The sequence below is a fragment of the Desarmillaria tabescens genome (genome assembly GCF_030435595.1).
Source record: "Desarmillaria tabescens strain CCBAS 213 chromosome Unknown EV420scaffold_3, whole genome shotgun sequence".
Lineage (NCBI taxonomy): Eukaryota > Fungi > Basidiomycota > Agaricomycetes > Agaricales > Physalacriaceae > Desarmillaria > Desarmillaria tabescens.
The window spans coordinates 1,554,101-1,581,825 of NW_026848302.1; the positions used below are offsets into that span (position 1 = coordinate 1,554,101).

The 27,725-nt window shown below is 48.3% G+C and overlaps 11 protein-coding genes and 1 non-coding gene across 12 annotated transcripts; 8 read left to right on the forward strand and 4 right to left on the reverse strand.

Annotated features, from left to right (window-relative positions):
* Positions 1–820: 820 nt before the first annotated feature.
* On the forward strand, positions 821–4,217 carry EV420DRAFT_1260750 (uncharacterized protein; the record flags this gene model as incomplete). Its single annotated transcript, XM_060467020.1, has 14 exons — positions 821–919; positions 984–991; positions 1,046–1,121; positions 1,175–1,203; positions 1,260–1,566; positions 1,619–1,630; positions 1,687–1,907; positions 1,961–2,222; positions 2,287–2,383; positions 2,507–2,692; positions 2,752–2,994; positions 3,046–3,251; positions 3,303–3,431; positions 3,489–4,217. The coding sequence occupies 14 exons, from the start codon at positions 821–823 to the stop codon at positions 4,215–4,217; spliced, it is 2,604 nt and encodes an 867-aa protein (XP_060337848.1).
* A 100-nt stretch (positions 4,218–4,317) lies between these two features.
* On the reverse strand, positions 4,318–6,242 carry EV420DRAFT_674272 (mitochondrial matrix Mmp37-domain-containing protein). The gene is made up of 2 exons (XM_060483033.1): positions 4,799–6,242; positions 4,318–4,748 (listed from the first exon to the last, which is right to left on the reverse strand). The coding sequence occupies exons 1-2, from the start codon at positions 5,877–5,879 to the stop codon at positions 4,627–4,629; spliced, it is 1,203 nt and encodes a 400-aa protein (XP_060337849.1). The 5' UTR covers positions 5,880–6,242; the 3' UTR covers positions 4,318–4,626.
* A 697-nt stretch (positions 6,243–6,939) lies between these two features.
* On the forward strand, positions 6,940–7,022 carry EV420DRAFT_t46. Its single transcript has one exon. It is a non-coding gene; the product is annotated as a tRNA-Arg (tRNA).
* Positions 7,023–9,150: 2,128 nt separating this feature from the next.
* Positions 9,151–10,464, forward strand: EV420DRAFT_675100 (NUDIX hydrolase domain-like protein). Its single transcript, XM_060483039.1, has 5 exons — positions 9,151–9,326; positions 9,385–9,686; positions 9,744–9,768; positions 9,825–9,965; positions 10,017–10,464. Exons 2-5 carry the CDS (start codon positions 9,424–9,426, stop codon positions 10,410–10,412), a joined length of 825 nt encoding a protein of 274 aa, XP_060337850.1. The 5' UTR covers positions 9,151–9,326; positions 9,385–9,423; the 3' UTR covers positions 10,413–10,464.
* EV420DRAFT_674857 (uncharacterized protein) lies at positions 10,308–11,346 on the reverse strand. The gene is made up of 2 exons (XM_060483035.1): positions 10,727–11,346; positions 10,308–10,668 (listed from the first exon to the last, which is right to left on the reverse strand). Exons 1-2 carry the CDS (start codon positions 11,165–11,167, stop codon positions 10,429–10,431), a joined length of 681 nt encoding a protein of 226 aa, XP_060337851.1. The 5' UTR covers positions 11,168–11,346; the 3' UTR covers positions 10,308–10,428.
* EV420DRAFT_1617358 (spinocerebellar ataxia type 10 protein domain-containing protein) lies at positions 11,323–13,479 on the forward strand (the record flags this gene model as incomplete). Its single annotated transcript, XM_060475224.1, has 10 exons — positions 11,323–11,477; positions 11,540–11,758; positions 11,815–11,885; positions 11,936–12,056; positions 12,110–12,196; positions 12,246–12,362; positions 12,415–12,480; positions 12,541–12,980; positions 13,031–13,279; positions 13,334–13,479. The coding sequence occupies 10 exons, from the start codon at positions 11,323–11,325 to the stop codon at positions 13,477–13,479; spliced, it is 1,671 nt and encodes a 556-aa protein (XP_060337852.1).
* Positions 13,466–15,469, reverse strand: EV420DRAFT_674896 (RNA polymerase II-associated protein). The gene is made up of 4 exons (XM_060483037.1): positions 14,929–15,469; positions 14,698–14,875; positions 14,450–14,644; positions 13,466–14,397 (listed from the first exon to the last, which is right to left on the reverse strand). Exons 1-4 carry the CDS (start codon positions 15,096–15,098, stop codon positions 13,567–13,569), a joined length of 1,374 nt encoding a protein of 457 aa, XP_060337853.1. The 5' UTR covers positions 15,099–15,469; the 3' UTR covers positions 13,466–13,566.
* A 158-nt stretch (positions 15,470–15,627) lies between these two features.
* On the forward strand, positions 15,628–16,837 carry EV420DRAFT_674815 (uncharacterized protein). Its single transcript, XM_060483034.1, has 3 exons — positions 15,628–15,941; positions 15,997–16,194; positions 16,250–16,837. The coding sequence occupies exons 2-3, from the start codon at positions 16,045–16,047 to the stop codon at positions 16,751–16,753; spliced, it is 654 nt and encodes a 217-aa protein (XP_060337854.1). The 5' UTR covers positions 15,628–15,941; positions 15,997–16,044; the 3' UTR covers positions 16,754–16,837.
* Positions 16,752–17,808, forward strand: EV420DRAFT_675064 (uncharacterized protein). The gene is made up of 3 exons (XM_060483038.1): positions 16,752–17,125; positions 17,174–17,296; positions 17,346–17,808. The coding sequence occupies exons 1-3, from the start codon at positions 16,922–16,924 to the stop codon at positions 17,514–17,516; spliced, it is 498 nt and encodes a 165-aa protein (XP_060337855.1). The 5' UTR covers positions 16,752–16,921; the 3' UTR covers positions 17,517–17,808.
* On the forward strand, positions 17,791–18,640 carry EV420DRAFT_674892 (uncharacterized protein). The gene is made up of 2 exons (XM_060483036.1): positions 17,791–18,160; positions 18,228–18,640. The coding sequence occupies exons 1-2, from the start codon at positions 18,100–18,102 to the stop codon at positions 18,497–18,499; spliced, it is 333 nt and encodes a 110-aa protein (XP_060337856.1). The 5' UTR covers positions 17,791–18,099; the 3' UTR covers positions 18,500–18,640.
* Positions 18,641–19,042: 402 nt separating this feature from the next.
* Positions 19,043–25,236, forward strand: EV420DRAFT_1260626 (uncharacterized protein; the record flags this gene model as incomplete). Its single annotated transcript, XM_060467012.1, has 22 exons — positions 19,043–19,126; positions 19,247–19,412; positions 19,468–19,916; positions 19,968–20,450; positions 20,503–20,703; positions 20,756–21,034; positions 21,088–21,318; positions 21,366–21,437; positions 21,489–21,669; positions 21,717–22,282; positions 22,333–22,557; positions 22,613–23,069; positions 23,125–23,500; positions 23,550–23,601; positions 23,654–23,689; positions 23,740–23,893; positions 23,943–24,061; positions 24,115–24,209; positions 24,265–24,427; positions 24,485–24,661; positions 24,715–24,993; positions 25,048–25,236. 22 exons carry the CDS (start codon positions 19,043–19,045, stop codon positions 25,234–25,236), a joined length of 5,034 nt encoding a protein of 1,677 aa, XP_060337857.1.
* A 279-nt stretch (positions 25,237–25,515) lies between these two features.
* EV420DRAFT_1617362 (small GTPase superfamily) lies at positions 25,516–26,681 on the reverse strand (the record flags this gene model as incomplete). The annotated part of the gene is made up of 10 exons (XM_060475225.1): positions 25,516–25,625; positions 25,677–25,802; positions 25,922–25,964; positions 26,018–26,056; positions 26,106–26,176; positions 26,231–26,313; positions 26,374–26,425; positions 26,478–26,498; positions 26,558–26,576; positions 26,634–26,681. 10 exons carry the CDS (start codon positions 26,679–26,681, stop codon positions 25,516–25,518), a joined length of 612 nt encoding a protein of 203 aa, XP_060337858.1.
* Positions 26,682–27,725: the final 1,044 nt, after the last annotated feature.

Below are 27,725 nucleotides of genomic sequence, written 5' to 3' on the forward strand. Positions count from 1 at the left end.
TGCTGTATCAAGTTATACCCCTTACCTCCAGTGGCGCCACACTTCAAATAGAGTCGAGTTCATCGTTTCACCCAAGCGCCCGCGTGTATCTGTGAAATACAAACACCGATATCTTCAGTCCTGTTGAGAACAACAACACTGTAAAAAAGATGCGGGGTAAAATTGAATATCAGCGACAAATCTGCGAATCTGATCGCGACCTAGCCAGATCAGGGCACATCTCCGACCAGGACACGTGGGAAAAGATCCCACCTATCGCTCTTTTTAACTCCCAAGATAGCATACAGTCATGATGGCCTACGTCCAGCTCTGGCCTTCTAGCTGGATACAACAAGGCAGTGTGGATGCTGTGTACCCTGTGGCCTTAGTCGGGCTGAAGACGGGTCATGCAGATGGTAATCCAATTCCAAGTTGGTCCACTTCCAGCTAAAGGTAGGATCCAGTATCGACGGAGTCCCCCATCATTTCCTTCCAGTTCGCATCTTATGCAATCATTCGGTGAAGGCGGTCGCCACCTGATTAAGTTTGGGATTTCCCAGCTGTATTCTCCTGTGTTGGGCGAAACGCTGCGGTCGACAAGAATCTCTAAAGGGTGTACAGAGAGCGCTGGGGGGTTTGGGGGGTTTGAAAAGTTTTCAGACCGACAAGGGACACTCAGGGTGGCAGGAGGAAACATGTCACGGTCACAGCCACCGAACAACGGCAATACCGGCGGCGGTATTGCTTCCGCGGCATTAACTCCGGCAAGATTCGGCAACCATCCTTGAAGTACTTAGAGCGAATCCGCAAAGCCGGTCCGCTTCTTGTGATTCCACCCACCATGTCATCCCCGACCGCTGCAAAACGCGCAGATTTACATGCTGATGACGGGACTCAGAAAAAACGACGGAAGGGAGCTACAAGATTGTCCTGTGCAGAGGTACGATACATTTTGGCGACTTTCAGGTATCACTGTTGGCTGATTAAAATTTGCACATGAAAAGTGTAGAAGGTGCAGCGTCTCTTATCGCCTATTTGCCCGACAATATCTCATGCTAGCATTTAGATTGAAGCTACGCTGCGATCGCTCGATACCTTGCAGCTCTTGTGTAAAGCGAGGTTGTGGAGCTATTTGTCCAGACGTACGTCCTTCATCCGTCAGTTCCCCGCCCGCATCTGAATGTTCGAAAACTAGGGATCGTTGACGACGGGCCAAGGAAATCGGTGAGTTTCAAACTTCTTTGGACGTCCTGACGGCTGATATATGTAAATTACTATAGATTCGTTCTCGCCTCTACTCAAGAGCTGCACGAAAAGATATCTGAATTGGCTAACCGTGTCCGTGAGCTCGAAGATGCCCTGCGCTCTTCTCACAGCAGACTTTCTTCGGATCAACATCCTCTCCTTTCAGAAGAGCTCTTGCGGATCAAGGCTCCCCTTCAAAGGGAGCCGCCTTCTATGCGGAATACTGATAACTCATCGCAGAAGGAAGAAGAAAACAACCCTGACGTCGTAGATGCTTTCGGTTCATTGTCGCTGAGTTTATCTGGTCGTGCCAAATATTACGGCCAAACTGCGAATTCTTGGGTAGGCCAAGCCAATCACTTTGACAGAAATCAGACTCACATGCCCTTCACAGTATTTTTTGCAGGTTCGAAACCCTGAGCTGCGAGGCGATGAAATCCTAATTTATTCTATCTATTTTAGAACGAAGATGGTGACGAAGACGAATATGAAGATCATATGCTCAATCTTCAGAACATCCTCCCACCGGAAATTCTGGCTCGTGCCGCATCCTTTCCTATATCCGCCGTTCCCCACCCGTTACACGAAGATTCCACAAGTATTCAAAACCTATTTTGGTACTTACCGCCTGCGGATAAAGCCGCTGAACTGCGTTCAATATATTACACGAACGCTGCATGGATGTATGTCTATCCGTGATTGTTACTTCTGTGACTGATGTTATCTATTGCTATAGGTACAACCCCATCCCCCAAGAGTCGTTTGACTTCGAGGTCTACCATCAGTTTTACGATACTAGCAATTTGCCCTCGGCGGACGACCCTCTTCTTCCCCATCGACTGTCCCTTATGTTCATGATTCTCGCCATCGGTACTTTGATGGATACTTCTCTACCGGCATATAATATCGAGGCCGAGAAATACCACCAACTCGCCAAAGCCGCCCTATTCCGTGATTCATTCGTCGATTCCCCAACAATCAATGCCGTACAAGCCTTGGTGAGTCCGTTCATCTTACTCCATAAGTATGTATATTGACTAACGTTGTTGTGGGGACACCCAGTATCTGATGACCTTTTACCTATTCTTGTCTGATAGGAATGGCGCTGGATCAGGTACTCGATGGGCCCTTATGGGTATGGCGGTCAAGGTCGCACAAAGTGTAAGCGCTCATCTTACATTACAACTGAAGTGGCACTTATCCTTCCATTACTTCTAGATCGGTCTTCGTAAGTCGTTGTGTCTATCTCGCTCTTTACAAATAGTCTAACCATTTCCGGAAGATCGGGATAGCGGTCGATGGAAAGGAATCGACCCTCACGAAACCCAACGCCGGCGAGAACTTTTCTGGGAGATGTTCACGTACGATTCGTGGCAATGTTTCACGCTCGGACGACCGGCATCCTTCACATCAGCGCATTTCGATTGTAAAATGCCCCACGGGAACGATCCTTCTGACGAACAAAGTTGTAAGTGAACTTCTAGTTTATAGCTTGATTGAGTCTGACCCGAAATTCCTCCCTGGAAGACCATGCTTGGAAGCATAGATTCTCTTCGGAATGCATGAACCTTCTGCACGATCAAGCATTTGGGGCTAAGACCCCCACTTATGCCACCATCCTCCAACTAGACCGTAAACTGCGTGCATTCCCCGTACCGCCGGTTCTTCAGGTAGCCGGCTTTGGCAGCTCTGAGCCCCGACCAGGAGGATTCCCTCAGACGATCATGTTAACACTGCAACGCCACGTCGTCCTCGCAATCAGAGAAATGAGTAAGTATTCTGTTTGCTTCACTCGTGTATCAGTTTCTGATCGATAACTAGATTTATTGTACCTCCATCGCAGCTTCTTTGCTCGAGCCATCAGTGACCATCCAAAGGACCCGCTTGGTAGTCCGTACGGAACATCAGTCATTGCCGCATATCGTAGCGCGGGGTCTTTGGTGGCCCTTATGCGCAATCTCCATACGCAACTCCAAGAACCCAGCGAAAGAATCTGGTTCCTGTGGGGTCACATGTTTTCTTGCGCGGTATGCTATCTCTCCACCATCACATCCCGATAAAGCTCATCCGTAATTCAGATTGTTTTGGGATCCATCGTTACTCGTTGCCCGTCCATGAGTCTGGCGCCATCTGCACTCGTACAACTCGATTCGGCTTGTGAGCTGTTCTCCAAGACTGCTCGAGGTTTCCGGGCGGGCAAAGTTTTGGTAACGTCTTTTTTTATAAATGGGGGTTTACGTCTGATTGACATCCTTCACTCGTAGGCGATCATGCTTCGTTTGCAGGAAAAGGCCCACATGAGTCTTGATGACTTCCGAAAAGGAAAAGGTTCTCCCACCGGCCGTTATTCTGTCCAAGATCCTCAGTCACCAGTTGATGAAGACGACGAGTTGGCGATGTTGGGCGGAAAGTCGCGTCTCGTGAAGAAGGAACCCTCTTCTCCACCCCTCCTCGAGCGCTCTCCGAATTCACATGCTCCTGTTGTACCTCTCCCGCTACCTCCCACCACCGATATGGACTCTAATATGTTAGCGTATCTTGGATCCTTCGGAACCAATCACCAGCCAGCGCCTCTGTCGTCAACCTCGTCCCACACCTCATTTTCGGATCCGGACATATCCCCTGTGTCCATGTATGGCTTGTCGTCAGTCCCTTCGGCGTCCACCTTCCAGTCGGATCCATCATTCCTCTCCCAGTCACAGTCCATGCTCCAAAATCACCACCAACAACAGCAGCAGACTTCGTCCCCCACTCATGCTACGCATCGCCAGAATGGTAGTATGAGCAACGGACATTCACAAACCCTGAATGGTTTCCCGCAATACTTCCCTGTGTACGACTATGGTATGGAGAACGGAATCAACGGGTACGGATCGGCGCCTATGTTGGACAACAATCCTCGGCCAGGGCAGCGTAGATCAAGCTCCGGGTCTCCAGAGGCCAATACGTTGCACACGACTTGGAATGACTTTGTGGAGATGGCTATGAACTAGGGTACGTTTTGCGGCTTCTACTGGGGAATAGAACGTGTAACCAACCCCCTACTCTATTTTTACGATGTCAGTGTAATCTTTTCTTGCTTGTATACAGTTGCTGTTATATTAGGATCTTCTTGTACGTCGGCTTGTGTAAACTATTGTCTATCGTTGGGATCTATGTAGGAATATATTCACCACTTAGACCTGCCCTTATATATTTCTTTACTCGTTCATATAGACGCATTCGATCTCGAAGTAAGGTCAATATCAAGTAAGAGTAGCAGCAGCATTGGAAAATAGTCGACACTAAAATCCCTCGTGTGATTACACTTCTGCTTTTTTATTAATTCTTACTAGCCTTCCGTACGTATTGTAATGACCGAGTAGGGTAGTGCACTATATCCTGTGCGAATAGTCTATGTATCTAGCCTCGCCACCACTTGCCAACCTTCGCTAGGCTATACCGGACACTCTTCCCTATACCGGCGCTGACGAGACCTTTGGCGCTCTGGATCGTTGCAGGCAGACGGACGATACGTTTCATCTCTGTAAGAACACTTAGCGCGGGAGAATGCAGTAACGAGAATGTGACGTACCACCCTCTAATAAGGTATCCAGCCTCTTATCCGCAGCCAGGCGGATCCAAAAGCGTTCCTCTTCTTCGTTCTGAGCCATATGCCGGGTCCTTAAGGCCTCTAGCAAAACCCTCGGTAGCTTACGGAGATGTTTCTCCCTAGCTAGGGGTGAAAGGTCTTGTTTTAGCCTTCCGGCCTCGCTTGACCAATCCACATCAGGTAACCCACCCACAAGCCGTCCATATAGTTCTTTGAACTGGGCCTCCTGTTTCCGCACAATGTTCCCCACCTTCCCCCTGTTCTCCGCCGGCAACACCATCCGTGGATCCCCAGAATAACTGATTCCAGCTATCTTCTCAAATAGTTCTCGTTCCGAGAATTCTTCGGGAAGGAGAAGGAGTGCTGATCGTAGGGCACTGACGAGGTTGACTTGTTGTGTCAACCGTACCCGCGCGTCATCCTTGATTATCCGGAGAGGCTTATGCATACGTCCCGCGAGATAAAGGGTGCGCCAGTTGAGTAGGTCATCACAGAGGTTGTCGACTGTGGTCACACCGTACTTGATCGTCACCCCCTGATTCGGCATAGGTACATAGGCATTGAACCACACTCCTGCACCGCCGGTAGATTGTACAGTAGAGACATAGTCACTACCGAACATCCTTGCGCTGAGCGGGTAATGCGACGGGAATTGATGCATATTGATGGAGTGGAAATGGCTCGGATGGGTGACGGCAAACATGAAATCGAGAACGGGTCCACCTTTGCCAGGTTCTGCGGTCGTGTCGTATCCATCTTGTTCGAATACGCCGCTGCCATAGGCGAATGCGTAGCGGATGGGAGCTTCAAATTCGGCAACGACACTTTCTAAAAGAGCACGGGTCGAGTTACTGACGGGAAGAAGCTGGTTCTTGCCGAAACTGGGCGGCAATTGGGGTCGTGAGAGCGGGGATGACGGTTCGTATGGGCGGGGAGCAGGATGAAGCCTCGTTTGTCGACGACGACGAGGCGGCGGGGAAGGCGGGGGAAGGTTGTTCGACGCTGTCGGCACGCTTTCTGTAGCAAAAGCCCGAATGCAACTACGTGCAGGGACTCGAAGCATGGCAGCGATAGAGTTAAAGGATAAATGATAGTCGTGTGAGGGCTATGACGGCGCCAGCTTTGCTTTATAGATGATGGAAGCTTGGAAAGAGCGATTTCTAGTCACGTGGACGATTGAAATCCGTTTCGGCCGCAGACGCTTCAACCGTGCCGTGCCGAGTTCCTTCATTTTTAACCAGCGAAGCCACTGACAAGAGACCTGTTGCCAATGGGATGCATAGCCCCTCGTTCATCCGCAAGAATTCAGATTTACTTGAGAACCTTGCAGAGTACCTTCTACGGACCCGAAGGGTCCAGGCGTTAATTATCGAAGCCTATTAATTGCCGTCATTGCATTGACGGAGGACACAGAATGCTTTACAGTTTTCAGCCCCTCTTCCTACTATCACTTCGTAATTACAGCTTTACGGGTTCACTGGACAGATGAGACTATCAACTACGCCCTTTTGCGTATGAAGAGAACACAAATAAAAATCAAGAACGTACTCGATAAATGTCGAACCGTTAACCTAGTCGTAGACAGACAAACCTAGTCGTAGACAGACAATGCTTTTTATGGGGTGCGGGAGGGACATCTTGCTTTCCCCTTAGACCCCGAGCCAGTTAATTTCCCTCGATCGAAGTGTAACCAACTAAAGATATTATCTTGCGACAAGTCTACTTTCCCGTACGCGTACTTCCAAAAGATTCCCTCGCAGCCTGTATTCTTCTTTTCTGGTTCTGCGTTTTATCTACGAGAAATGAATAGGGTTTTCAAACATACAATCTTCAAGTCTCTCCGCCTTCTATGCATTGTTCCTGCTGCAATACTCATCTGTGCACGAGTATACGCAACAAAAAAATAGACATCGTTGATAGTCTCGTACAGGAGGAACATCTTGCTCTCCATTTTTGATAGAATTTGTCCATACATACCTTGTTAACCGTTGCAAAAATCCTTCGTGCACTGAGCTACAAGCACGCTACATTCCGACACTAATACCGAGTGTGGGAAAAGACCAGTACTTAGCCTGGCTAGATAATGCTGTCCTCTTAATCTTTGAATTTGATCCTTTTATGTCGGCCGGCTAGCGTAATGGTTAACGCGTCAGTTTCCGGTGTTTACCTAAGCTGAAGATTCCATGTTCGAGTCCTGGGTTGGTCGAAATTTTTGTACGGGGGACATGATTTTTTTTTGTCTTACTAAGACTGAATCAAGTTTAAGAGCGCCCGCCGCCGAACTGCGAGGAAGCTGCAGAGTGCTCTTTGTGATCGGAAGATCAAGTAACCGATAAGTTGCCGGTAAGAGCGAAGTCTAGACATGCATCTATCGAAGGTGAATTCGCATATTAACAAGTCCATTCGAATCCGACTGCAAGCTCCGAAGAAGTTGACCATAGCTGTTATACCTTACAACCCCCATCTCAATGACATCATGCCTAGCCAGCAGTCCAGGGTGCGTCCAGGCAGCTTCAACAAAGAGTCCGTTACCATTCAGGTGCTGTATCCCAGTCTCCTGCAAATGATATATTTGGGCCGCCAAGAATAGAAGATCTACTATATCACAGGCACTAAAATGAAATTTATTGCCAGAAACACGACCGTCCATTCCTCCCTGATCGACGATGATCGGGTTTACGCGAGGCAAAACGAAATCATATAGTCCATGTTGAATACATATGTATTTCCAAGTTCTGTATCCAGTCGAAGGGGATACAGACAGTCGTATGAGCGCCAAGGGATGAATCTGGAACTAGACGTGGCCAAAGCGTCAGGTGCCTGCGAAGGACGAATTCGGGCGACCGTGGGGGTGAGAAGAGTTATCGAATGCTCGTACCTTTGAACTTGGTATCCCACTCTGGCCGGGCTCACAAGAAGGCTGGGAGATAATATCACGGTTCTCCGATAACCAAGGATGTCTTAGTGACATGATGAACACAATGCAATGGAAACTACAGCCTTGGACAACTCATGAGAGGGAGCAAGAGATGGACGTGTCTAGCCGTGAGGACACAGCATAGAACTGAATTGATTGTCCTCTCTGCATCAATACCCGAGTCGGAGAAGCACCAACTCATTGACAACCCATCCGCGCAATTAAAAAGCTCCGTCAAAGTTTGGATTTCCCTCGTATGCATTTTGATGGCGCCAAGACATGAACTTGCGAACCCGTATCAGTGATACCAGAGACAATCAAAGATATGTGGCGAGCGGTGCTCCGGAGAGTTGTACGTCACAGCTACCCAGGTGGCTCTGGAGACGCAAGTCGATGGGGGGCGTACATAAGGATGCTCCTTTTCATAGCACTCAATGGGGAATATGAGCATGAAAGGTGTCCGTGGTTGGGTTACAGGCGGCTTTAAGATGTGACGTTCAACGATTTGTAGGGAGTCGCGATTGAATTGCGCAGTTAGCGCTCACAATGAGAGAACTGTTAATGTCACAAAAAAGAGGATATGAAGACGACAAGCAAAGTTGACAAGTGGGAGCGACGGCCCACTCAAATCAGCTCTGAAGAAAGCGTAAAAATCCCTCACAAAAAAGGCGGGGAACAGCCGTCCTTGCGGATACCTCCCCACTGCCACCCCACTACAGCAAGTTACAATCAGTCTGCGAAGCCCAAGAAGTCTTGGTACGTAGTCCCGCATCGAGCCTTCATATGCGTGTGTTAGGACGGCCTGGATGGTTACAAGATGAAAACTAGGGATGGCGAGAACCGGAGCGCTGAACGACACTATCTTCTCTTTTATCCCCGTGGGGGTTGGAAAGTGCTTAGCCCACGCACTAAAGCGAAGAAGAGGTGGGAGGTTTGGCGAGGAGAGATCTAACAGCAGGCACGTTCAACTCCAGACCTGGGCTTATCTAAGTCGTGTTTTTCTGATGAACGTTCGTTGTCGCTGTCTTTATTTTTTTGGATGGGAACTATCATGCAGCGTGGCGCGGTAGAACCCACGTTGTTCCGTGTACCATTTGGCATCGACAGTTCGCAGGCGGGATAACACCGCCTCTAGACTTTGAAGTGGATTGATTGTTATGGATACATATGGATTGAGACCGTTCGGTTTACGTTGATAAGAGATAACGCTTCTGAGCCAGAGCATGTCCAGAGCATGTTAGCAACAACACGTTTTAACAGCTCTAAAGTCGAGAGACAACCGCCTTTCGGAGAAAACGGGGGGACATCCTCGGTACTAGTCCGTGATTAAGGAGAGTCCAGATTTTTTTCTGGGCAGGACGAGAGCGCGAAATATTCAGCAATGGAAGGAAGCGGCGTGGTTGGGTTCGTTAATTTGAAACTCCGCACATAAACGACCGACTCGGATTCGGACCGTCGAGAGGCGTAGACCACCGCAGTCAACACAAAAGCACCGGTGCTTCTCTTCTGCTCTACACTACTTATAGCTCTTATAGATCCTTAGACACTCCTCTTAGATTTCCCTCTACCTTTTCTTCTTCTGTACAAGTAATAGTGAGTCACTTTCATTTCATATAATATATCGTGTCTCATCGCTCATTTGCTTTTTCAGATTTTTTTTCCCTTATCCCCCCCTGGCTATGCAATCGACATGGCCGTAGCGTCTACAAGCGTGATACATACTCTTCGAACTCCATCGTTCTTGTCTACGGTCAAGCCTTTCACGAAAGAGACCTTGAAGAAGATTCAGGCAGTGCTCGATCCAACACCAGCTTTTGACGCGGCGAGACCCCAATATATACCCGGGAAGAAGAACGCTGCTGTTCTTATCCCCCTCTGCAACCTCGATGGTGTCCCAGGAATCCTCTTTGAGGTCAGAGCAAAGCATATGAGGACTCACTCTGGTGAAGTCAGGTAAGCGCGCTAATCATGAGGCTTTCGTTTAGCAATAGCTGATCTTTCTTTGTCTAGTTTTCCGGGAGGAAAGGTGGATAAAGTGGGTATCATCAGTGTCTTTCGTATTTTCTTACCCCCTGACCGATGAACGCGTAGGAGGATGACTCTTTCAAAGCAGCCGCACTTCGAGAGACGCACGAAGAAATAGGCGTAGGCCCAAAGCAAGTCGAAATCCTGGGAGAAATCGGTCCTCCAGAGATTAATATGAGGGGTGATATGGCCGTGTGGCCGCTAGTGGTACGTTACCCTCTTCTCTTGCATCAGTCGCGATTTTGACGTTTGTTATAGGGGTTTATCAACCCTCAGCAAGAAGATGTCTCGTCGTTGGCAGACAACGAACCTCTGCCTTCGGTTTCGATATCCGACATCATGAAGCGAGTGTCCCAAGCAGAAGTCGACAACGTTTTCCATTTGCCATTGTCTGCGATGACTTCTCCTTCGCGTCTTCGGCCTTCCATGTTTCGTGGACAACGCCCTTACTGGGCAATAGACGTGTCCGATTTACAAACTTCGCAACAAATAGAACACGCAACGGATACCCACAGCGATATGTCGCTGCCTCCACTAAAGCCAGGGACTAACGATGACAATGAAATAGGGATTGGGAAGGACAATAAATTAGAAATATGGGGTTTGACTGGGTGGTATCTCTCGATGTTTATGAGAACCCTGAAGATGTGTTAGTAGTGTATATTTTGTATTATTCTCTGGGAACTGATTGGTCTGGGTTAACTCGTCGTCGGAGTCTGTTATCATTGTCCTCTGTCTCTGCAACCGATGAATCACCGTCACCGTCGTTCTTTTTGTGCCTTGCAGATACCAAGCGTCGTCGTCGACGAGTTTTCTTTGTTGGAGCCGAGTGTCGTGATTGCCAAATGAGATATAGCACTGCTTCTGCAATGGCAACAATGAAGCCAACGAACAGCCCAAAGAGGGCGCGCTAGAAGAAATAAATGCGTAAGAAACTGGAGCAGGAGATGTGTGGTTATTGAGCGTACCCATTCCTTCTTCCATCCTGCGTGCTGCGACGCCCACCAGGCAGCAAATCCTGACCCGCCAACACTGAGTAACGCATTCATGAGCGTCGTAATGGCCCTTCTCTCCTTTTTCCTCTCCGCCTCTACTTCCTCTGGATCCCGCGGGGGAACATAAGAACCAAACTTGCGTTCAGGCGAAGTTGTCGTCCCAGCAAGGAGCGAGATCATACTGAAATCATTCAGATCTCGAGGAGGCGTGGCTGAACGGAGAGCAGAGGATCCTGACGACGACCGCGACCATTGAGATACAGATTGGAGCACGGTATATGGAATCAGGGCGGGTTTCGGTAAGGTCAAGTAGACCTCTAACTGCGCTGAGAGCTCGCGAGGGAGCAGGCTCTGCACCGAGGCAAGGGTATCGCGGAGGTGATCCTCGAGAGAGATGTTGAGGTCCGGTGTCATGATGTCAAGTCATGAAGAGGAGCGTGCCGGTGACAGAACATAATGACGATCATCCCGATAGCGTGGGTCCAGTGCAGCGCTTGAATGGAAAAGTTTATGGTAGATCGAGTTGCTCTTCGACGTCCACGTTCACTAGCTCCCAATAGAGGCTCCTTATGTCGGACGAGGCTGCCCAGGACGCAGAGGCGCTAGTTTCCAGGTTCACAGATGCTTGTTCTGCTTTTGACATCAATGCATCCGAAGCTGTAGATTCTCTTTCTGCCGTTCTGGACAACATTGCCTCCGAGTTGGCCAAGAATCGCGATCTTAGGTACTTGTGTTTTTCTGAATTTACTAGCAAAGTTAGAACTGAACATACATGTGCTTTCCTAGATATCATGTTGGCACCGGCAAGCCCGCGTTCTGGTCCTGTCTCCGTAAACTATGGCGGGACCTCGTTCGCACTCAGTTGACTTTTTGGGATGGCGACGATGACGACCAGGCCTCCACCGAAACTCTGAAACATCAAAATTTGAGAAAATTTTGTCAAAGTCTAGCTCGGTTGACAAGGAACCTCGTCGCTGAGGTCACTGAAAACCAGACACATGCTTTGTGAGTTTAAAAATGTGATCCCAAGCCGTTTAGCATACTGATGCTCAAGCCAACAGTGAAAATGAACCCGACATCAGACGGCTACTTCATTATTATACATCTTGGACTGCGATGGAGGATCAAGATGGTCTGTTTGCCGGCTAAATACTTGGAGGCGGTCTGATATCATCTTTTCAGACCTTGTGGTGGCCCGTATTCTCTCTCAGACCATGTCGAATCTTATCACCGCCAACGAGCCCCTCATGCAATCCCTCTGGGATACGTATATGAATCTTCCTGAAGATCAAGTTGTGCTAATGTAAGTAGTTCTTGTTCCTCGCAACTAACTGAGCCGATTCTCACGGGATGTAGTCGGCTCCTGCAATCGTCAGACGGAAAGTCTCTTGTCCCTGCGATGATGTTCATCCAAAACTGCATACAAGGCAGCAGAACACGAGCGTAAGCTTCTCACGCTGACAATTTTCGTGATCTGAGCGAGTGTCCGCAGACGACTATTGGTACATGCGACAGTCGGATCGAGGATATGTGTTTGCTTGCTTGACAAGATGGCAAAAATCTACGAAGCCGAGGAGGGCAGTGAGGAAGCCCGTGCTTTCGACCTTGGGTAGGGCCCTTGGAAGCTGATGCGATGCCTGCCGTTCACTGATCATCATTAGGTATGCTATATTCAGTCGATTAATGGAAGTCGGTCTTGTGCCAGAGCTGTACCTCAAGTTGTCAATGTACGTCCAATGTTTTTGTTCTTTTGCCTGATAGATATCAGCTGAAACGACATCTCCCAGAAAAGACGAAATAGTGACACCGCACCAGACGGTTCTGCTCAAACTGATTGATTCTTATCTCCAGTCGACTCCCTTGAAACCAAAAGACCCGACCACGACGAAGATTCTAGTCAAGCTGAGCCAAATGCTGGGTACATGTTTCTTTTCTATGTCGTCGTATTCACAGCGGGCGATTCGTCGATCTCTGGGATCTCCTTCTTCCGAACACTTCTCTCCGGTCGTTAATCTACCGTCCGACATGATACTTCCGCCTACGGAACTAGACATTATGCTTCCGAAGGTTTGCGAGGGGCTTGTTCTGGTCTCCCAGTGTATTGTAACAGTGACGCTGGATGCCGAGAAAGAGACATCCGGCATCCCATCCTCCTCTCCCCACAATATCAGAGCCCTCTTTAACGAGCTACGGTCCGAGAACCACAGCCTGGCGGAAAGTCTAATAGGTGTGCATTCACATGCCAAAGTTCCGTAATTTTTTCTATTAACCGGGCAGAGCTCCTCCGTTTACTGGATAGGTTCCTACCACGAATAAATTTCGGGAAACCCGTCCAAACTCAAACTGGCCAAGCGCCCACACCGCTTTCAAATGCGTCCGACACAGGGTTTTTCTATCTGAAGAGGGACCTCGTTAGACTTTTGGGAATTTTGTGCCATGAACAGAAAGCTGTTCAGGATCGCGTACGTCAGTGTGGCGGCATTGAAGTTGTGATGAACCTGTGCGTTATTGATGAGAGGAACCCTTGTCAGTATCCCGACTTGCCATCATCAGTGATCCAGTACCTTAACAATGTGACAGATTTGCGAGAGCACGCTATCTTTACGTTGCATAATCTATTAAAAGGCAACCCGGAGAACCAGGCAATCGTTCAAGAAATTCAACCGACAGGGCAATGGGACGAAAATGGTGTTTTGAAGGACAATGTTGGTGCGGTACGGAAGTAGGAGGTTGCGGAACCGGGGAGCGCGTAAAGGATATCAAGAGACATTTGTATATTCCATACAAACGTGCAGTCAGTCCATCAGAGTAATTTATTCCTCTTCATCATCTTCATCATCGTATGTTGCTTGTCTCCGTGTGCGGCTGGCCTTACGGACCTTTGCCTCGTCCTCTTCCTCACTTTCCACATCCATTGCATCGTCATTGCCCAACTTTTTCCGCTGCTTCTCAGCCATAGCATCCAGTTTGTCCAAATCATCTTCTTCATCAGCTTTTCCATGGTGCCCATCATCATCCTCATCATCCGAAACGACAAAGTCATCGTTTCGATAACCACTTCCACCTTCCTCGTCCCCGCCCTTTCGTTTACTTTTCTTGCCGCGGTCGTCGTCATCAGATCCTGCATCCCCATATATGTCTTCATCACTGTCGTACTGTTTCCTAGATCGTCGCCTTGACCGCCCACTAGATTCATCATCACGATCATGTTTCCTCTTGGGTGCCTTCTTCGCTGACTTTTTAATCATTTCTTGCATCTCGCGTTCAGGATCCATGACGGGATCAGGAGCTAAGCGCAGTCGAGCGACCTTGTTGTGCTTCTGGCTCACTGCCTTCACAAGCATGCGGTGTGTTTCAGACTGCATTCCAGTCGGTCGAAGTGTCATGTATCCGGCGATGAGAGCCTCGGCTTGTAAGACCTGTGAACGCTTATGCTGCGCCACCAAATAGGTCAGGCCTTGAGATTTCCCGCCGAGGGATGTTGCAGGTTGTGATTGGGATTGGGATTGGGAACTACCAAAGGTTTGTCGAGGGACCCCTCCCGACGTGTCGATACTCTGGTTGATATCGAAATATTCCTTTCCAAGCCGAAGGCTTAACGTGCCGTCCGACCAGCGTATGACACGACTGTTTGACTGTCTAACCTACAGTTGACCATGACGACACATGAAAAAGATGAGAAAAAAACTAACTCACATCATCACCGAATTCATTTTTAGTCCACCTCCACCGTACTGTGTTTTCCACCTTTAGCTTGATGGTCATACTCTGTTCCCGCAGGGTTTGTGCCTGCTGGCCTTCTTCTTCGTCGTGTTCTGGTCCCATATACGTCTCTGGATGGAACGGCTTGGTATCAATTTTGACAAAATTAGGCATCCGAATGACCCATTTCTTTAATTCAAATTTGAGGCTCGATTTCGGTGATCAACAGAGGGGGGACTTACGTCTCCATCTGAGCTTTTGGGTACTGGAAGGTTGGGAAACGAAACGTCGGCTTCCTGCAGTTCAACAACCGCCTCGGGTGGCACATCTTCTTCCTCGTATTCAAGTGCCCTGCGATGTTCTCTCTCTGGCGAAGGCAGTCGTTCGGATTCTTGTCCTGAGACTTCAGGTGATCCGAGGCTGGTTCAGATACAATCAGCATGCAATTGCGGCACGAGCTGAGATCCACTCACTCGGCTGGTGCATCTACCTCCAGCGCAGCATCGTTACCGAATAAATCATCCATCTCTTCCTCCTCCTCTGACTTTGTTTCATCTTTAATTCTGTGCTTCACAACGCCAGGTTCTGATTTCATAGGTGAATGAATGCCGTGAGGCCCGAGTGCGCCAGCAAGAGACGACATCGTAACTGTTGTTGTGAGAACAAGAGTAAATTATAATATGGATGTAGATAGCCTGGACTGCTCTGAGCTGTGGTCAAGTAGTTGAAGGTTGGGTGAAGAGACGCGGGGAAGATTCCCATCAATTTCTGTCCAAAGAAGGAAACGCCGTTTTGGGAAGTCGATCAATGGTAAAAATCGGCGTCACACATACACCGCTTTTACCACTCGGTGCTGATCTATTTTTCATGGAATGCTTGTCCGTTTCTAGCTAGAAAAAAGATCGTGTGTCGGCTCAGTTCCATGTCCTTCGGTTGTTGGCTTCCTCTTAGGCAATGTCGCTAAATTTTATCGCGAGCTCTTTCGGAATCAGTTCGACAAGCTGCATGAAGCAGTGATGTTTGTGCTGTGTAGTGCAGAGTCGTATCATCAACAGTCACCCGAAGTACTCGTTACTTACCTGTCTTGACCGTGCCTTTCTCACGAGCGCTAGCGCCTGCGCAGCCTTGGACCTTGGTCTTGAATATTCGTTGCACTTTTCTGGAAACGACTCGGCGAAGGTACCGCACCGCGTGCGTATTATCAGATCTGTTGCCTGGACGTGTTGCTACGGAATTCTAAACGCAATGTATATGCTCCCATCACTTTATGTAGCACCGGTCTTTTGTCTTCCTGAGATCTCTTCAGTACACGGTGACTCTCGTGTCGGGCGCGGAAAATGCCTTGCTTATCATCTTTGATCAAAGGCAAATGACCAGATTCATCTTCACAGCTTTGCTTTAATTAGGTTTCCTCCGTCAAACACCGGTACGCGTCCGACAGCAGAAGCTCGCGGGCCAGTGATGCTGTGAATCATATATATATAAGGTGTGTGTACACCTCAGCGTTTCCACCTTTCGACTAATTCCCTTCACTATGCCAGAGTTCCACAAACAGTGAGTCCCGATTGACTGGTACCTCGGACGATCCCATGTGTCATCCTGTCGGTCCCTTGCTTGTTGAACGTTCACCACCGAATCCATCCTCTCCCGACTACCTGCTGCAAGGTCGGGACTTCGTTTCTCAACGCTTGACAGGTACATACGCGACACCTCGCGCAATGTCGGGCTTCTATCCCTACGTGAGCTTTCGCTATTCTATGCCCTGCTGATTCATCTCAACTTCGTCTTCTACAGCAAGGGGCCGAACCAGAAAATAGCTGTTACGCGGAAGACGCCAGCTCTGACCAGCCCATGCATTTTGCGTCTTTCCAGGAACCTCTTTGGGATGAAACACCATTCGATTCCAGCGCCGACACGGCTTCAAATCAGACCGTCACTGTTCCCCCAAACTACGGTGGTAGTTCCAATTATAACGACCCTACTTGGTCCAACGCTGCAGCGCCCTCTTCTGCTACGACAAGTGATGTGCCGCCGTATTCTGCATCACCTTACCCACCAAGCGAGTTTCAATACATGCCATACCCCTTCCAGTATCCCGACTCCAGTAGCCCGCCGGCTGCAATAGGTGTCGCCCAGGACCACACGAGCGTTCTTGTCAATGAAATACCATCGGTGTTTGCATTATCACACATGTCACCACCTACAGCACATAACAGCCCACTGCCTTCAACATCACCTCGTGCAGGCACTACTGTCTCGCCTGTGCCCGCGTCGCCGCCTGTCAGTTCTTCATCATAAAGTGCTGTATGAAGCTATCTCATGTTCTTTTCTCTATAGCTACCACACGATGTCTCTGGCTCTCAGCTCGGGAAAGTGACATACACTCACAGGGAGCAGGCTCACTTTTTCCGGGAGGCGGTGGCTATTGGGCGGTCTCCTGCTGGATACCCATTTGTTCCACAAATCATGTACAAGCCTCATACCAGTAGCGACCGCCGTCGATATGTGGAGGAGGTTAATCTGGATCCGCCAATATATTTTTGGGTTCAGGATCCGTCAGAATGCGGTTTGGCATTGTCTGACGCCTTGCATTCACGGGTCAGGCGCCTAATTGATCGTGATGAACCAATGTTCAAGGACCGAGGACCAAGCGTTTCTGTGAGAATCGAAGTAAGCTATTCCATTCCATTCTATTACTTTCATTGAATTGCCTCCCAGTGGCCTGGTTACCGTCCGTGGAGTCGACAGATCCCAGCAAGAGATTTTAGAACACCGCCGTGTCCTATCACCCGCTCTAAATTGGCTAAGAATGTAGCAAAATGTGTGCAGCGATTTATTCAGGTTTGTATCGTCCTTTGTGTCGGATAAAAGTGTTTCTAAACCATTGTAGGAACGACAAGCAGTACCAATGGAAGACGACTCGAGCCCTGACTGGCGAATTGGCACACAACCAAATACGATACGAGTTGAGGATCTCGTTCTCGTTAGCTTGCATCACGTGTCTATGGGTTCTTGGCAGCCTCATCTTCGGCTTCGTCGGCCACTGCCGCACCCTCAGTGATCTAACCTAGATTACGCCTTTGAGTTTGATTCATTCTTCTGCTCTTCGTCACTCAATCATTCACCACCGGTTGGGTTTATCGTTATTATCTCAATACCTTGGCCTCTTGTATTTTCCGGAAAAATGTACCATACCCCCGTCAAACCAAGTTTAATGAACTAGACAAATTTGTTACAATATAATCTAATGCTATCAGTAACAGCTCTGACATTGCAAGGAATGAGAAGAAGGGGATAAGCTTCAAAGTACAACAAGTACCCATGCAGACAATAAACCATCACAAGACGGAACAGCGTATATTCATCATCCATCGGCCCAGTAAGGAAATGGCCTTGTACTTGCTATTACGACTCCTCCATATTGTTCAGTTTCAGGAGCGTACAATGCAAGGTAAGGCCACGTTTTTAGAACACGCCGCTTTGTGTGATAAGAGAACAATGGATGCCTAGCACAACATGCGGGGGAGCAAAAGCATAAATTGGACGTATGATTCCAATCCTACCAGCCGAGGTATCTGAAACCACTTTCTCTTCATTGTCCGCGGAGTCTCTCTCTCTCTCCTTTTATATCCCATAGAGGCGAAATGCTGAGTGACGGAGCTGTTGCCATTGCCATGGTTCAACACCGGGTCACGATTGTACAATGTAAGTTAACATTAAAGATTTTGCGAATCAGTATGAGAACCACTTTGCTTACCATTCCGATATTTAGCTGCACGATCACATACTCGAAACGACGGATGGCTGGACGTTTATACTTTCATGCCCTTCGGCGAAAGGTTGTTTCTCGAGACACACGTGCCGAAAGCACGCATCGCGTCTTCAGATCTCCTCGCAATTTTCCCTTCGAGCGATGCCTTTCACACGCCAACGGAAGGGATGCTACAGCTTCCCCAGAAAGCGTTCGCAGAGTTCACCGAGTTGACGTCCTGGAATCAGAAGCAGTGTGAGGACCTATGGTGTAAATGGATTGCTTCCAAATGATGGACAGCAAGAGATACGCAGCATTACAAGTTTATCAACCATTTTCCAACCACGATTAGAGCACTGAAGAGTCCCATTTCATCTCCCTACATTGTAGCCATAGTATCATCACCTGTATCGATATTGATCAAGATTCTGTATATATACATGCCCTTACCACCGGTCAGACATTCAAGCCCTAAACGTGCTAAAAGTGCAGCGCTTCTGCCAAATCACCAAAAGACCAGCTATCACAGATTATCGCATTGGAAAGGAGGCGAGCACAACACGTGCAGGTTAGGATTAAGAAAACAGGTGTTGGAGGCGTGCAGAACGTATTCCTCCCGGAGATTTATCCTTCCTAGATATTGTCCTGAAGCAAAAAGCCCAACGATGGTAAGCAAAAGTCTTTTCGTTCTCCAAGAATATACAGATGATGATGAACCGGTGCAGCGACGGTGGAGGAAGCCAAACAACGGGCAACAAACAGTTTCCTCTTCGAATCCCTTCGTCAACCACCTGTACAGGCGTCCGACGCCCCCCGATTCACCTGCCGTGGCCGTCATGGATATTTCAAAACCTATCGCCTTTTGCGAGCACCTTCAGCTCTCAAGCGTTGGCGTCCAGCCAGCTTCTATCTCGTTCCAGGTATTCGCGTCCCACGTATTGCTTATATGCTGTCGTGTACTGACCGGCTTGACTTCCCCATTCTTTCTAGGTAACTACAACGCTCTCGTATAAGGCCTAACTCACTTTTCACGTCTGCAGACCTTGACGCTTGAGTCTGACCATTTCATTTGTGTACGGGAGAAAGTTGGCGAACAGAACCAGGTGGTCATTGTAGACCTTGCCGATGCTAACAATGTTCTTCGTCGCCCAATATCTGCAGACTCTGCGATTATGCATCCGAAACAAAAGATTCTGGCCTTGAAAGGTATGTCGTGGCTGTTGTTGCTCTCCTAGTTACGTATTGAATGGCAATGGCACAGCTGGGCGCACGCTCCAAATCTTCAACATTGAGGCTAAGCAGAAGGTCAAGTCCCATGTTAGCAATGAGGACATTGTCTATTGGACGTGGATTAACGATACTACCATTGGCATGGTCACCGAGTCCTCTGTCCTCCACTGGAGCATTGCAGACCAAACATCCGGGCCCCAGAAAATCTTCGACAGGAATCCTACCCTTGCGGGAACTCAGATCATTAACTACCGCGCAACTCCAGATGACAAATGGCTAGTTCTTGTCGGTATTTCCGGAAACACGACAAACCCCTCCGCGTTCAGGGTTAAGGGATCAATGCAACTCTATAGTCGCGACCGAGGGGTCAGCCAAGCAATTGAAGGACACGCAGCAGCCTTCGCAGAGTTAAAGTTGGATGGTCATCAGAAGCCGACGAAACTATTTGCGTTCTCTGTTCGCACCGCAGCAGGCGCCAAGGTTTGTGCTGTTAAGACTTGTCATGACCAGTTCTAATAGCCCTTCGCACAGTTGCACATCGTTGAAATAGACCATGCTGCACCTGATCCGCCTTTTGTCAAGAAAGCCGTTGACGTCTACTTCCCTCCTGAGGCGACCAATGACTTCCCCGTAGCCATGCAAGTCTCCCAAAAGCATGGAATTATCTATCTCGTCACCAAATACGGGTTCATTCATCTCTATGACCTAGAGTCAGGTGCTTGCATATACATGAACCGTATTTCGGGGGAAACTATTTTCGTCACTGCCGAACACGAAGCAACCAACGGTATCATCGGCATTAACAAGAAGGGTCAGGTGCTGAGCGTCAATGTCGATGAACAGACCATTATCCCTTACATACTTACGACCCTCAACAATACCGAGCTCGCCTTCAAGCTGGCTAGTCGGGGAAACCTTCCGGGCGCAGACGACCTCTACGTCAAGCAGTATCAGCAGCTATTCCAGAGCGGACAATACGGCGAAGCTGCAAAGATAGCCGCCAACTCACCTCGGGTACGAATTTTTGGATTTTTTAAACGGTATCTCTGCTTACTCCATGATATAGGGTATCTTGCGTACAACGCAAGTCATTGAGTCATTCAAAGCAGCGCCAGCCCCACCTGGTGGCTTGTCCCCTATTCTACAATACTTCGGTATACTTCTTGAGAAGGGCGAACTGAACCATTCGGAGTCGCTGGAATTGGCACGGCCGGTTCTGCAGCAGGGCCGGAAGCAGCTTTTGGAAAAATGGTTGAAAGAGAACAAGGTAGGCATCTCTGTCTGTATTATGTGGTCTTTCGCATTAATTTGGTTTACAGCTAACATGTAGCGAAGAACTCGGTGACATCGTTAGGCTGCATGATATGACTCTTGCCTTGAGTGTCTATCTTCGCGCCAACGTCCCTAACAAGGTCATTGCATGTTTCGCCGAGACTGGACAAACAGAAAAGATCATTCTTTACGCGAAGAAAGTTGGTTATTCACCGGACTATGTTGCTTTGCTCCAGCATGTCATGCGTACGAATCCTGATAAAGGGGCTGAGTTTGCCGCTCTGTTAGTGAACGACGAGAATGGACCCCTTGTTGATATTGAGCGAGTATGTACAAGCCTTTTTTACCACATACCCGCCGTTTATCACTCTGCCCCTAGGTCGTTGACATTTTCATGTCTCAAAACATGATCCAGCCTGCAACGTCATTCTTGCTGGACGCTCTGAAGGATAACAAGCCTGAACAAGGGCCACTTCAGACTCGTTTGCTGGAGATGAATCTTGTCCATGCACCTCAGGTCGCGGACGCTATTTTGGGCAACGAGATGTTTACGCATTATGATCGTCCCAGAATTGCCAATTTGTGTGAAAAGGCGGGATTACTACAAAGGGTAGGTCTCTTGCTGAGCCCTACCAGCAGATCATTAACGTTCTCTAGGCCCTCGAACATTATGAAGATCTCGCTGACATCAAGCGGGCTATTGTCCACACCACCGCTGTGCAGCCGGATGTACGTAGACGACTCTTTATCTGGCTTATCGCATCTGACAGCCTTTGTTAGTGGTTGATCAACTATTTCAGCCGTCTCACTACGGAACAATCCATGGCTTGTCTGCAAGAGATGCTTCGTGTCAACATTCGTCAGAATCTTCAAGTGGTTATTCAAATCGCGACGAAGTATTCTGACATTCTGGGACCGGTCAAACTGATAGAGATGTTTGAAAGCTTTAAGACTTTCGAGGGTAAGCGGAGTCGGCATTTTCACAGGACTCCTAACGAATTTTCTTAGGACTATACTATTACCTCGGTTCCATTGTCAATCTCAGCACCGATCCTGAGGTTCACTTCAAGTACATTCAAGCCGCTACTAGAACTGGCCAGATCCGAGAGGTGGAGCGTATTTGTCGTGAGAGCAACTATTATAACCCGGAGAAGGTCAAGAATTTCCTCAAGGAGGCCAAGCTCGGCGACCAACTTCCCCTTATCATTGTTTGCGATCGTTTCGACTTCGTCCATGACCTTGTTCTCTACTTGTATCAGAATGGGCTCACGAAGTTCATCGAAGTATATGTGCAACGTGTCAACTCCGTTCGAACACCTCAGGTTGTAGGCGGCTTGTTAGATGTTGACTGCGACGAGGCAACTATCAAGAGTCTCCTTGCCTCCGTCACTGGTAACTTCCCTGTCGATGAACTCGTTCATGAGGTAGAGGAACGGAACAGGTTGAAATTGATTCTGCCATGGCTCGAGGCTCGCGTTCAGGCCGGTTCTCAGGATTCTGCCGTTTTCAATGCCATCGCGAAGATCTACATCGACAGTAACAACAACCCGGAGACTTTCTTGAAGGAGAACAACGTGAGTAGCTTGTTCTCCTCTGATTCACCCATTCTAATTGTAGGTTGTAGTTGTACGAGCCTCTAGTTGTCGGTAAATTCTGTGAGAAACGGGACCCGTACCTTGCCTACATTGCCTACGCCAAAGGTTTCTGCGATGAAGAGCTTGTCGCTATCACAAACGAGAACTCAATGTTCAAGCAGCAAGCACGCTATCTTGTCAAGCGTCGTGAGCTTGACCTCTGGGCACAAGTACTTGTTCCGGACAATATTCACCGTCGACAATTGATTGACCAGGTAAGGTCTGTTTTACTGCTGTCCACGAGCCGTCTTACGAGCCCTTCCACTCCAGATTGTTGCGACTGCGCTTCCTGAGTGCACAGATCCCGATGATGTTTCCATCACCGTCAAAGCTTTCCTCCAGGCCGACCTTCCTATTGAGCTGATTGAGCTGTTGGAGAAGATCATCATTGATCCTTCACCATTCAGTGACAATCGCAACCTGCAGAATCTGCTGTTGCTCACTGCTATCCGTGCAGATAAAGGCAAGGTCGTCGGTTATATCAATAAGCTTCAAAACTACGACGCTGGGGAAATTGCCAGAATTGCGACGGAGCATGGGTTGTACGAGGAAGCCTTCAGCATCTACAAGAAGTACGAACAGCATGCTATGGCCATGAACGTTCTAGTTGAACACATAGTATCCATCGATCGTGGTCTCGACTATGCGAACAAGGTCAACAAGCCAGAGGTTTGGAGCAGACTTGCAAAGGCCCAATTGGATGGTCTTCGGATCAAGGATTCAATTGGTAGGTTGTTCTTTTTGTACGTTCGTGTCCTGGTAACTCACCCTTGCTTGCGTAGATTCGTACATCAAGGCCGAGGATCCATCCAACTTCGCTGAAGTTATTGAAATTTCCAACCACGCCGGCAAGCATGACGACCTTGTTCGTTTCCTCCAGATGGCTCGCAAGACTCTGCGAGAGCCTAAGATTGACACTGAGCTGGCTTACGCCTACGCTAAAACGGACCGTCTGCATGATATGGAGGATTTCCTCGGCATGACGAATGTTGCTGATATTCTCGAGGTTGGTGAAAAATGCTTTGAGGATGAGCTGTATCAAGCAGCCAAGCTTTTGTTCACGAGCATCTCGAACTGGGCGCGACTGGCTACGACCTTGATCTACTTGGGAGAAAACCAAGCGGCTGTAGAGAGCGCAAGAAAGGCAGGTAACACACAGTAAGTTCGTTACAATCGTTTCTATTTTCATGGTGCTAAGGATATACAGGGTCTGGAAACAGGTGCATGCTGCTTGTATCGAGAAGTCTGAGTTCCGCTTGGTTCGTCTATTTTGTTATACTGGTTGATATTGAGCTGACGGACGCCATGCAGGCCCAAATTTGTGGTCTTAACATTATCGTTCATGCGGTGAGTTTCTCCCTTTTATGAAGGTATTCGACTTTCTGATCTTTTTAAAGGAGGAATTGTCGAATCTGGTACAAATATATGAGCGACGTGGCCACTTTGAGGAGATCATCAACCTTCTTGAAGCTGGTCTCAGCTTAGAACGGGCACACATGGGTATTTTCACTGAGCTTTCGATCTTGCTCAGCAAGTACAAGCCCTCTCGACGTAAGTTTGTACGTTTGTACTCTTTCCTTTACTAACGGTGTCCTGCTAGTAATGGAACACCTGAAGTTGTTTGTGTCTCGCATCAATATTCCGAAGGTCCTCAAAGCAACTGAGAAGGCGCACCTGTGGCCTGAGCTCGTGTTCTTGTACATCAAATATGATGAATTTGTCAGTCCTCTTTCCTTTCCATCTATTAGCGACTCACTATTTTCGTGGTGTAGGATAATGCGGCGCTTGCGATGATAGAACGGTCAGCTGATGCTTGGGAACACAACCAGTTTAAGGATGTCATTGTCAGGGCTGCGAACGTTGAAATGTCAGCAGGGTCTTTCTTTGGCTTATCGTTGCGTGCACTAACCTCCCTCACGCAGTTACTACAAGGCCCTTGATTTCTACCTCACGGAACAACCAACCTTGCTGACTGATCTATTGTCCGTTCTTATCCCACGTATCGACCACAGCCGCGTGGTACGCAAGTTCCGGAGCATAGACCACATACCCCTTATCCGGCAGTATCTGATTGCCGTCCAAAATGTAAACCTTGCCAATGTCTCGCTGTCACCGTGTCGTTCTGATCATTATGTTTTACAGCTCAACATTGACTCTGTCAATGACGCATACAACGATTTGCTCATTGAAGAAGAAGATTACAAGACATTGCGGGACTCAATCGATAGCTTTGACAACTTCGACAATATCGCACTCGCCAGGAGATTGGAGAAGCATGAGCTCCTAGAATTCCGAAGACTCGCCGCTCATCTCTACAAGGTAATCAATTCATACATATATATACCACGCCATCATTGATCTCTGGTAAACAGAAAAACTCACGATGGGAAGAGTCGATATCTTTGTCCAAGCAAGACAAACTGTATAAGGACGCTATGATCACAGCCGCCACCTCGAGTTCGATTGACGTCGCCGAAGATCTGCTTTCATATTTCGTGGACATCGGTAACAAGGAGTGCTTCGCCTCAATATTGTACATTTGTTTTGACCTTCTACGATCCGATGTTGTGGAGGAGCTTTCATGGCAGCATGGTCTTAATGATTTCTTCATGCCATACAAGATACAGATTCAACGGTCATTGGTTGACAAGGTGCGTGACTTTTCATTTGGGTAATGCTTGTATTAACATCCCATGTCCATATAGTTGACACAGCTTGAGAAGGAAGTCAAAGAGCGGTCGAAGAAGGAGAGCCAAAAGGAGCAGGCTGAAGCAGAAGCGCCCATGATCAACCCGGGTGGGTTCGGGAACACTCTCCTTTTGACGAATGGGTTTGCGGGACAAGCTCCTCCAACAATGAACGGGATGGCGCCTGCTATGACTGGCTTTTATTAAAAACGTCGAACATTTTACTTTCTAGACTTCGGATATCGCACTTACGTTTCTTTTAATTGGATGCCAATTTACTATGATTTCATTCCGCTCCTTTGAGATCCTGATTGTCAGAGAAAAACTGCGACAGTATGCATACATGGAGAAATACATGTGTAGATGAGTGGGCTATTATATGACGGTGCATGAAAGCAAGATGCAGGAGGACAATTAAGGTAGAGGGTATGTAGATACGTTTAGCAGAATTCCATTCGAGAGATTGTCCGATGTTGAGTGATTCCCTCACATTACGATGCAGTTGTCTCGAGAACCTTTTGCACGCGTGCTCAGTGACACGCGGGCCGCCTCATAGAAGACCTCGGTGACACCACGGTTATGCTTCGAACTGCATTCTGATATGGACTTGCATGAGCTGGCAAAATGGCACAACAGAATGAACAGACCTAGATATCGGGATGCTCGTATTCGTCGAGCCACTGAAAGCCCTTCTTCATATTCCACGGGGTGCGTTCCGTACCGTAGTAACCGGTCCTTTACTGCTCTGTCATCGCGAAGGTCACATTTCAAAGCTGATCGAATTCTGAGCAAGAGACTAGACATGATAATCGTTTGAAAGCAGACTGACCCACGAGCACCAGCTACGCGCAAATTGAGTACTCGAGGAAGACTGAATCAGAAGACCGAGCACGTACCTTGACCCCTGGGCAGTACTCAAGAATTTCGTCTAACCACTGTCAGGACTGGTGAGTGCTATACATTAGCGGCGAGCGATAGTGTATCTTGCCTTGGATTCAACATTTTCCAATGAAACTGGATTGTCAACCTACTCAAACAGGTCAACTACGGCCAAAGGTGAATTCACAGCAACTGACGGAAAAACATATCATGATAACATGTGTCTCAGCATAAGAAAGCGAACGTAAACGGTCGAACTCTTCTTGTCCTAAATGTATTAATCAGCATAGGGAGTATGTCTGCTAATGGGTGGGTCACGAACCGGCGGTATCCCAAAGGCTCAGTTCTACAAGCTGATCGTCGACCAGAAGATCGTGGACATAGTTTTCAAACACGGTGGGTTCACTAACGTGTTGAGCATTCCGATGAGACATGAGTGGCAATTACGAGGCGGAGGCAACGTACTAGACTTGGGTAAAGAATCCACGCGTGAACACGTTGAGAAGCGATGTTTTGCCTATGACAAAATGATAAGGTCAGGGAGTAAGGAGGAAAGTGGAAGGGCGCACCGCAAGCACCATCGCCGCAGACTATTCTCAAACAATGTTCAGACGGTGTAACCAATACATACAGCAAGATAGTATCTCACCAACCACCTTTCTTTGAATCTTTTGGGTGCAAAATCAGAGGTCAAGTACGACATGTTCATCACAGGCTGAACGTACTGGTCTGCGGCCAAAGGAAGCTCCTTTTGAGGACCCACACAAAGACATTTCAGTTGTCGAGTCTGTCAGACTTGTAAGACGCCGTGTTAGACCTGGTTATTGCCCAAGAAAAATAGGAGGAGAGAAGGGACAGTTGGATAAGCCTGAGCTTGTTAATCTTTGGAGGTAAAGTTAAGCAGTACACTGTCAAGAGCCGAGGGTCGAATTTCCCGAAAGGCAACCCCTGCACGTGACACGTCGCGCGCTCGGTCAAGGCAACCCGGGCCGCTGCTTTCCCCTGCAACCTTCCCACAATTTTCACTTTCACACAAGTATTATGCTACGACGACAGGGTGCGCAATGACTACGCGCTGCACAAAGGATGTTACGAGTGGCTTACCTGGGACGATTACAGGAAACGGGTATACTGGCCCCAAGGTGGCCCTGGACTTGGGCTGATAACTCCTAATACAAATGTTCCGAGGATGATACCCGAATCGGCCTTTTGACGATGGTCTGCGAAAATATAAAAGTATTTCTCCGGAGTGCAGACGACCCTACCCAGGGATTGGGTCATCTGGTGCTTGATATCCCTCGAGGGCATATTGGAAGGCTTCAAACAGGAAACTTCTGCCAATGGCAATACATTACAGTTTGGAACGACAAATAACTATGTACTTACGACACTAGCCGGTCGCTATCTCCTCTGAACTATCCGAAGGCGGCAAATATTTATCTGCATTCTTCCTGGTTTCCTCGTCAGGCGCCCTTCCATAAAGCACTCAATTACGAGAAGGTTGTCTGGGAAGTGTCAATAGAACACGACTGTTTGGAGGCCGAGCGCGGGCTTCAGGCGTGATACCCGCACCCTACAGGTCTGGTTTCATTCGAAACATGGTCAATGGGTGCAGCGTTACCGTCAAGTCCGTGGTCTGTTTGATATATCCTGTGGCACTGGATAAACGCGATCAGAGGTTTTGTGTGTCCAAGAAGTGCTTGTTTGTCATACGATAGTGGACAAGAAGGTCGGCTATACAGCGATAAGGAATTTGAGAAGGCTTGTATCAGGTATACACCGAAGGCGGTCGTCTCCGCCTTTTCATGTAACTACAT